Source organism: Bison bison, unplaced genomic scaffold (genome assembly GCF_000754665.1).
Source record: "Bison bison bison isolate TAMUID 2011002044 unplaced genomic scaffold, Bison_UMD1.0 scf7180017864338, whole genome shotgun sequence".
NCBI classification, from domain to species: Eukaryota; Metazoa; Chordata; class Mammalia; order Artiodactyla; family Bovidae; genus Bison; species Bison bison.
Genome location: NW_011494910.1, coordinates 718,156 through 727,980, shown reverse-complemented (window position 1 = coordinate 727,980; position 9,825 = coordinate 718,156). Strand labels below are relative to the sequence as shown.

General features: G+C 49.4%; 1 protein-coding gene across 1 annotated transcript in view; it reads right to left on the bottom strand.

The window, feature by feature from the left end:
• ADORA1 (adenosine A1 receptor) overlaps nucleotides 1-9,825 on the bottom strand; it is a 41,462-nt gene extending 31,637 nt beyond the window's left edge. Inside the window, exons 1-2 of the mRNA XM_010854117.1 lie at nucleotides 9,731-9,825; nucleotides 8,480-8,877 (exon numbers count right to left, since the gene is read on the bottom strand). Coding sequence (XP_010852419.1) covers nucleotides 8,480-8,820 — 341 coding nt within the window. The 5' untranslated portion in view covers nucleotides 8,821-8,877; nucleotides 9,731-9,825. The remainder of the gene's footprint in view (nucleotides 1-8,479; nucleotides 8,878-9,730) is intronic.

The following is a 9,825-nucleotide window of genomic DNA, read 5'->3' as shown; positions in this document are numbered from 1 at the left end:
GACAGGTTTTCACTCTCCTCTTTCACTTTCAGCAAGAGGCTTTTTAGTTCCTCTTCACTTTCTGCCATGAGGGTGGTGTCATCTGCATATCTGAGGTTATTGATATTTCTCCCGGCAATCTTGATTCCAGCTTGTACTTCTTCCAGCCCAGGGTTTCTCATGATGTACTCTGCATAGAAGTTAAATAAGCAGGGTGACAATATATAGCCTTGACGTACTCCTTTTCCTAGTTGGAACCAGTCTGTTGTTCCATGTCCAGTTCTAACTGTTGCTTCCTGACCTGCATATAGGTTTCTCAAAAGGCAGGTCAGGGGGTCTGGTATTCCCATCTCTTTCAGAATTTTCCACAGTTTATTGTGATCCACACAGTCAAGGGCTTTGGCATAGTCAATAAAGCAGAAATAGATATTTTTCTGGAACTCTCTTGCTTTTTTGATGATCCAGCAGATGTTGGCAATTTGATCTCTGGTTCCTCTGCCTTTTCTAAAACCAGCTTGAACATCTGGAGGTTCACGGTTCACATATTGCTGAAGCCTGGCTTGGAGAATTTTGAGCATTACTTTACTAGCATGTGAGATGAGTGCAATTGTGTGGTAGTTTGAGCGTTCTTTGGCATTGCCTTTCTTTGGGATTGGAATGAAAACTAACCTTTTCCAGTCCTGTGGCCACTGCTGAGTTTTCCAAATTTGCTGGCATATTGAGTGCAGCACTTTCATAGCATCATCTTTCAGGATTTGAAATAGTTCAACTGGAATTCCATCACCTCCACTGGCTTTGTTTGTAGTGATGCTTTCTGAGGCCCACTTGACTTCACATTCCAGGATATCTGGCTCTAGGTGAGTGATCACACCATCAGGATTATCTGGGTCGTGAAGATCCTTTTTGTACAGTTTTTCTGTATATTCTTGCCACCTCTTCTTAATATCTTCTTCTTCTGTTAGGTCCATACCATTTCTGTCCTTTATTGAGCCCATCTTCGCATGAAATGTTCCCTTGGTGTCTCTAATTTTCTTGAAGACATCTCTAGTCTTTCCCATTCTGTTTTTTCCTCTATTTCTTTGCATTGATCTCTGAGGAAGGCTTTCTTATCTCTTCTTGCTATTCTTTGGAACTCTGCATTCAGATGCTTATATCTTTCCTTTTCTCCTTTGCTTTTCGCTTCTCTTCTTTTCACAGCTATTTGTAAGGCCTCCTCAGACAGCCATTTTGCTTTTTTGCATTTCTTTTCCATGGGGATGGTCTTGATCCCTGTCTACTGTACAATGTCATGAACCTCTGACCATAGTGGAGAAAAATTAGGGTTAACAAATCAGTTACCCTCCTCTCCTGAAGAACAGAGTTCTGAAAGCAGGTGGTAGAAAGATAGTCCCAAAGGCCCTCTCTACCATGACCGGGGCTACAGAGAGTAGATGTGGAGTCAGGCCCAGACAACTAGCCCAAGCACTGCAAAGGGTCAGGGGCTGGATTTCAGCTCTCCAGCTACCCCTACTCCCACCATAGACAGGTTGGGATTTTCTACTTGGCCACCTTGGCATATAGGAATCCACAACTTCAGCAGCATCTAAGCACCCCCAGACAGAGATAGAGACCAAACCAACCCACCCATCTCTGTATCCCCAGGCCCCACAAAGTACCCAATAAATGGTCAGTACAAAAAAGTATGTTTATGAAATAGACAAATAGATATAACCAGCTCCCTAACTGAACAGCTCCCTGCGATCCTGCTAAAGAAAAAAAATTCCAAGGTGAGGAACATTGCAAGATAAGATGTCTGATCTCCTTTTTTTGGGGAAGGGGTCAGGGAAGTCCATTGCCAGCTTCCCCACTCTGTCTGCCCACCCCCAAGCCAGTATTTCCAAGGAGATACGAATACCAAGGCCCACCTACCTGTCTTTCCTCTGTATCCCACCCCACCTTCAGCTGCTAGCCTTTTCTTTCTTCTGCAGCAGCTGATAGCCTCCTCTGGGCTTGAGTTAAGAGACTGAGGCTAAAGAGGTGATTCATGCAGTTCAAGGAGTCAGGTACCCTTCTTCCTCTCTGTCCTGTGCCCACCCTGCCGGATGAGGCCAACCAGGAAGTACCATACTCCAAGCCCCTCTCCTCTAGGGGGTGCTCTCCTGACCAAGACACAAAGAAACAGGATGCCCAGGCCTCCTGTGGACTGGCCTTGGGGCCCAGTCATTCCTGCCCTACCTAGCCCAGAAGGGCAAGCGAGCAGAGAAATGCCACATGCAGCTATGGAGATTTGCAGTTTTCATGAAACTGGGCAGGAGGAGCAGGGAGAGTAGGAGGACAAGGAGTTGGGGAATATTTAAATTGTAAAATCTCTTACAGGTAGAAGCTGTGCCATTTACTAGGAGGCACAATCCAGAGTTCTAGGCTTGGCCCTGATCCTACAAACAATGTGAACTGTGGATATCACTGCAGTGTCATTTGTAAAAATTTAAAAATCAGTAATAATCTAAAAAGTCAAAATTATAAGAATGAATCAACAAAATGTGATAATCATTTATTTAAAAATGTTTACAGTATGGCTATTCTGTGCCAGGCATGGGATAGACATCAGTATGTGAGCAGATGTGTTCCTGCCCTTTCGGTGCTTACTAAATCCAGAAAGAACTACCTGGGCCAGGAGAGATGGGAAGGAGAAATATATCCAACCTAAGTAAATAACAGAGGAAATGAAACTGGGTTAGCTGAGGAGGGGGTCAGAGAAGGCCTCTCTATGAAGGTGCTGCTTTAGCTAAAACCTAAAAGATGAGTAAAAAGCCAATTCAATATTATATCATTATAAAAATCTTTAGAAAATATTTTTATTGATGGGGAAATGCTTATAACATTAAGTGAATAAAATAGGATATAAAAATCATTGATGTACTCAACTACATAAAAACATAATTATCTATCTATCCATCTATCATCTATGTGGGAAAATTTTCTGGAACACCAGAAAGTTAACAGTAGTCATGTGCAGGTGGCAGAATTACTGGTAATTTTGGACACCTGAGTGGCTCAGATGGTAAAGAATCTGTCCACAATGTGGGAGACCCAGGTTTGATCCTTGGGTTAAGAAGATCCCCTGGAGGAGGGAATGGTTACCCACTCCAGTATCCTTGCCCAGAGGACTCCATGGACATAGGAGCCTGGTGGGCTACAGTCACAAAGAGTCAGACATGACTGAGCTACTAACATTTTATCATCTTTATTCTTTTCTATATTTCTCAAAATTTTTACAATAAATATGGATTGCTTTTATGCTTGGAAATAAATATAAAATGTCAGGGCACAGCCTCTAAAACTCTACCCCATGATCTCTGGGTAGAGGGGTTATCCAGAAGGTATCTTGGCTGTTCCCTTGCTTCCAAGCAGCATTTCCACCAGGGTATCTTGCTCCTAAAGCACTTGGAGGCTTCCTAGATGCCATTCCAATGCCAGCTAGCGGGAGCTTTCACCACTGAATCTAATCCAGAGTGCTTAGCACGATCTTTAACATAACCCATCTGAAGGCTATCCCTAGTCCAAGCAAAGACACTACTTTTTTAATCACAAAGCTGACATCTCTCCATCACTTTTCCCTTTTAGACCCATCATGAATTTGCTGGCAAGCTGTAGAGGCTGAATTTCTCTGTTCTAGTCCTTGAGGACGATTGCCTTTTACATCAGAGGCTGGGGAACAACAGTCAGAATGAGGAGGAGAAAACAGCCTGTGGCTGAGTGACCTTGAAAATGCTGGAACTCTGTGCTTCTGTTTCCTCTTCTCCACACGTGAGGGAGTTGGGCTTCAGGGTTGCTGTCACTCCTCTTCTGTCTCAGACACTCTAAGCCAAGGACTAACCCATCCTTAGACAGAGGAGCTAGAGGTGACCTATGTCTACTGAAAGCAGATGGCGCCACGGAAGAGCAATTATTCTGGGACCCTGAGGCCACAGATGAGCGCCTGCTGATTCAAGAACAGGAGGCACTTAACCTGTCCAGAAAAGCCCAGGGTGGCTGGAGAGTTGGGGTTGCCTAAATTGATGCCTAAGAGCAAACATACCTTAATCTATCACATTTCTTTCCCTGTCAGAGCTCTGGTCCAGTAATCTGGCCTCCCCCACACTCTGCTGTACTTCCCTGGTCAGCAGCCCAGTTGGGCAGGCCTCCAGCTGTGGACAGAGGCAGGGCTGCCAGAGGCTCAAATGCCCACTGGAGAAAAGGTGAGGAGGGAGAGAGAGCCGTCAAGCATGGGCTGGAGCAGAGTGTAGAGTCCATGGTAAAAATAAGAGGAGCAAAATCACCCCCACTGACAGCCTGGAGGCAACTCCTCCTTAAATCCTATAGCTTCTAGAGGCTGATTCAAAATACACATGGGCTCACTAGTTAAGGGCTTCCCAGGTCGTGCTAGTGGTAAAGAATTGGCCTGCTAATGAAGGAGATATAACAGACAAAATGTGGATCACTGGGTCAGGAAGATCCCCTAGAGGAGGAAATGGCAACCCATTCCAGTATTCTTGCCTGGAGAATCCCATGGACAGAGGAGCCTGGTGGGTTACAGTCCATAGGGTCACAAAGAGTTGGACACAACTGAAGCAATTTAGCATGCATGCCTGCATGCACTAGGCCTGGATTCAAATCCTCTCTCGGCTCCTGATAAGATATTTGAGCAAATTACTGAAATGCTCTGAGCTTTAGACTTTAGTTTATCTATAGAAGTATCTAGAATTGGGATAATAATCTCTACCAGCAAGAAACTATGAGCATTATGCTTTATCTCATTTAATAATAATAAAAAAAATATGACTACTTCACAGGGGGCCGGTGGTAAAGAATCTGCCTGCCAATGCAGGAGATGCGGGTTCAATCCTTGGGTTGGGAAGATCCCTTGGAGGGGAAAATGGCAACCTGCTTCAGTATTCTTGCCTGAAAAATTCCATGGACAGAGGAGCCAGGGAGGCTGCAGTTCATGGGGCAGCAAAGAGTTGGACATGACTGAGCGGTTGAGTGCATGCACACACGCGTGCACACACACGCACACACACACACACAAATATAGTACTGTGTGTAGCTCATCACCACTAGGAGCTAAAAAACACAACACAATCTTCCTAGGATTTCAACAGAGTATTGGCAGGAGTCATGATGAGAAATAACCATAGAAAGTTAGAGGTGAAAGGAACCTCAGAGACCTCAAATCCAGAATGCAGATAGCAAGGGGCGGGGTGGCAAAGAGGAGGCTCAGAGAGATCAAATAGCTTATTAAAGGTTGCACAGCTAGTTTGTAACACAACAAGGTTCAAACTCATGTATTTCTTACTCACAAATGCCCATCACCCCTTCCCCCCACACCAACCCAGATGACAGACAGATTGTGCTCAGATCCCCTTTCCACAGAGAGGGCTTTGGTGGTTGGGGAGTGGCACTCCTCACCATAACAAGCCCCTGGTGTAGGTATCAAGATGACACAGTGCCACCAAGAAAATCCAGGGGTTCCCTAGAAGCAGGAAATGAGGGGGATAGGGTATCCATTGCCAAACATGTGGAGGTACTACACAAATAACCTGTAAAATACATGTAAATAACCACAGGTTATTGATGAATCAACAATTTAAACTTTTTAAAATTGCTGTTACTTCCAAATGGAAAGAAATAAAAGTTCTGGTTGACCGGTCCAATCATGCCTTGCTTAGTAAGGGGTCCAGCTAACTCCTGTCACTGAATGCCCCATACATGCTTCACCAATGCTTAGGCAATGCTACTCCCTGGCTCCCAGGGTCCCATCCACCTCGGACTGGCTTGTCAGGGCAAGCAATCAGGTATGTGGGGGCCTCTGGCTGAGAGGTATTCTCCCAGCCCAGTAGCCTGCTGACTCCAGCTGCCCAGAGTGGAGCCGTGCATGCTGTTCCTCCTGCAGGAGGGACCCAGGCAGTGACCAGCAAGGACCTGGAGGAGTCTGTCACTTCAGCCCAGCCTCTGGGATCCCAGCTTTGAAAGCCAGGCCTGGCAGCCTTTTTCTCGCAGGCACTATTGATACGTGGCTCTGAAGCAGCTGCCTGAGCTGGTACGGGCAGCTGTGGTCCTGATCCTGAGGTGGGAAGCCAGGAAGACAGGCCACAGCAGGATGGTTAGAGGTCAGACCCCTGGGAGGCCTGCCTGAGGCTTCACCGTGTGACTCTGAACACTCATCCAATTCAATTGACTTTCATTGAGTAGACATTTGCTATGTGCCAGACACTATGCTAGGCATTTTAGAGAATTTGTAAGAATTAACAAAATGTGGTCACTGCTAGGTTGCCGCCCTTGAGGCATGACAATCTAGCAAGGGAGAAGAAACATGTATAAATATAGTTTCATAGTAGTTTGACACCTCCCGGGGAATGTGGTGTGTTGTGTGTGTGCACATGTGTGTGTGCATATGTGTGTATGGGCATATGTGTTATTATATAAGAGCTGAGCGTGTGGGGCGTCGGAGTACAGGGCTTGCCTATTCAGACCCATATGTTAATAATGATAATAAAGCAACAAAAGAAACCTACCACTTAAGGACTGCATATAATGCTAATTGTATAATACAGTACTAAGTGCTTTATATGTAGGAATTTATTATATTCTTCCAAGCACCCTAGAAGGAAGGTACTATTATTAATGTCTCCTTTTATTGACATGGAAATTAAAAATGAAGGAGGTGAATAAGTGACTTTCTTAAAGTCATAAAGCTAGGAATTCATAGCAAGGATTTGAACCCAGGCCTGCAGTCTTAGCCTCTACGCCAAAGCCTCCGCTTTGGCCCTCCAATGATAGCCCCTAAAGACCACCACCTCCCCCGCCGCCACTCCGCCGCCTCAAGGCTGAAGCAAGGAGTGGCAGAAGCTGCCTTCTGCAGGAATGAGCCTGCAGTTCCTGCCAGCACAGCCATCCCCACCCCCACAGGACAAGTTGGGCACATTCTGTGAGTCTGTGATCACTGTTACATCACAGCCAGGCCTTTGTCTCACCTTGGCACCCACTCAGTAGACCACATTTCTTAAGCAGCTTTCCTATATTCACACATCTGCATGACTTTCCGATTGTGGCAACACTTTGTTGTAATGGCCAGGCTCAGAGGCCCAGACCACTCTAATGGACTGAAACCAGGTTCGTCAGCACAGGCCAGCCATGACCTGGGGCTGATAACAGCATGAAGGCCCCTCAGCTCACAGGCTTTGTGGGCTGCCTTCCCCTCTTGCTTGAGCAGCAGTCTTCACCTTTCCTAGAAAACTCGGGTGTTGTGAGGGGGGTAAGCAAGGCAGAGAGCACGGCATGGAGGGGCAGGACACGGCGGGTCAGGAAGGAAGGGAGGCTGTGGGATTAAGGCTGCGTTCCCAGCCAGCCCCAGGAGAGCCTCTGGATCTGTTTCCCCTTAACCAGGTTCCACTTCACCTCCCTCACAGAATCATGTTGAAAAGAGGTGGAAAAAATGGTGCATTAAAGAAGCTTTGAAAAATTAAATGTACAAACAGGACAAATGTGGATGCCTAGGCTTGCTTGGGAAAATTATCAAGTGAGGCCAGGGGCCCCATGTCCCAGGTATGGAAGCTACTCCAGGGATGGCTGGTGACAAAGATGGCTAGAACTTCACAGTAGAGAGGGAATCTACCAGTGAGAAGATTTAAGGAGGAGGCAAGCACGCCTCACAAGAATGTCCCAGCAAGGCAGCACTGGCAGTGTGCCCAGGCATTTGCTGGCACTTGGTGGCCCAGGCACTGCCTGGTGATGAGCCTATGGCCTGGCAGGCCCAGGGAAGGAACCCCAGTGTGGGCTTGACACCTGCGTGAGAGGACGGCCATTATTGGGCCACCCACTGTAGTGCTGCCTGGACACAGCGTAAGGACCTCTGCTGTGACTGGAGAAACACCCGTTTCACAACAGAACGGGATCATTAAGAGCCTGTCTCCTCCTCCCTGCAACAGAGATTCCGTAAGTGGGAGTTGGGCAGAGGTAATCAGACTGCTTAGGTTCGACAGGACAGCCCTGGAGCTTGGAGCTGGCTAGCGCAGGGGTATCTGGAGAACAGGAGAGCTATGGAGTATCTTTAGGAAGCCTTCCCAGGTCTGGCTAGAGAAGCAGCATCCCTGTCTGCAGTGCGTCACCCTCAGCCCACCCGAGCAACCTGCTCTGCTCTTTCTACTTGCCTCAAACAGGTGGAGTTCAGCTCCACCACCTAGCCCCTCCCCACCACCGCCTCCGCGGGCCGGACAGGCAGCCTCAGGTGCCCTGGCGGGATCAGGAGAGCAGCAGCAGCTTCAGCTCTGGGGGCCCAAGCACTACTAGGTTCACATTCTTCCAACCACCCAGCCCCTTCCTGCTTCAACTTCAGTTCAGCTTGGCGCTGCAGGGTGAGAGCTGGGGCATAACGGCCCAAGGAAAGTCCGGCTCACGTGGGGTTTTATGTTCTACCTTTTATCCTCTTCACATGGCCCTCGAGCCTCCCGGTATGGGGTACCTGCAGCTGCTCTAAACTCACCTGAGTGGGATCTTGACACGGAGGTAGCGGTCAACAGCAATTGCCAGCAGGGCCAGGATGGAGCTCTGAGTGAGGATGAGGACAGGGCAGGCGACCTTGAGGCAGGTGTGGAAGTAGGTCCGCGGCCCAATGTTGATGAGGATGGCGAGCGGGATGACCAGAGCGCCCACCGCCACATCAGCCACTGCCAGTGACGCGATGAAGCAGAAGGTGGCATCCCGCAAGGCCTGATTCACCTTCACCGCCCAGATCACCAGCACGTTCCCAGGCACAGAGACCAGGGCGATGAGCACCTCGATGCCAATATATGCGGCCTGGAAGGCCGAGATGGAGGGCGACATGGTGGGCACAGGCTGGGCACATCAGCAGACAGGCGCCAAGGGGCAGGAGGCAAGCACCTGTGGTCACGGAAGCCTAGGGTGGGAAGGCCTGCCTGGGGGGAGGGGAGCCAGGCAGCTCTGGAACTCCAGCTGCCCTTTGGAGATGTGCCCCACTTGGCACATCTAGTGCCTACCCAAGCCGATGGGATACGCTAACCCTTTCTCTGCCTAATCTCTGTCCCCTCTCCTTGTCAACCCCAGAGGATCCATTCAACAACTTAAAATAGCAGCACTCACTCCTCCACTGGCTTTTTTTTTATCAGGTGTGAGGCAGTTCCCAGCACACACACAACCCACAGGGCTCCCGGTGCCTGACTCTACCTACCCATGCTCATAGAACAGGATGCAGGGAGCTCACCATCCTGTCTGCTGGGGGCCAGCGAGTCCCAGAGGCGGTGCTCAAAGTTCTGGGCACCTGGTGCCTCCTGAGGCTAGAGGCTGCGCCAGACTGGGCTGGGCTCTGGGCTCCGCGCAGCGGTTCACCATCCTCCAGGCTCCCAGCCCTGCCTTTCAAGCAATCACATGGTGCAGCAGAGGCTCAGACTGGACGCTTTTAAAGAGGTAGCGCCCCAGTTTCGCACCTGGGACTGGTCTGGCAGACGCGGGTGTGGAGGACTGAACCCAGCAGCGGCCAGGGTGCGGGGGTCCCCGTCTCCCACTTTGCCGCGCATGCATGCCATAGGCACCCCCCCCCCTCAACCTGAGACACGGCTGGCTCCTGCTTCCTAGCTGTCCCCAATCCCGGTCCGGCTCTGCCAGGGACCCTCGTAAACATTCGGTCCCGGGGTGGGGGGGATTCTAGGAGTCCCTGTCAGCCCTTTCCTTCATCCCCACTGGGGATGACCGGCAGGCGAACGAGGTACAGACTTACCAAAGCTGGCAGAGCTCCGAGCCACCTGAACGGCTCCGTCCAAGCGCCCTCCTACCTCCACGCCGTGCGCAGTCGCTCGCTCCAGGGATGCTTGA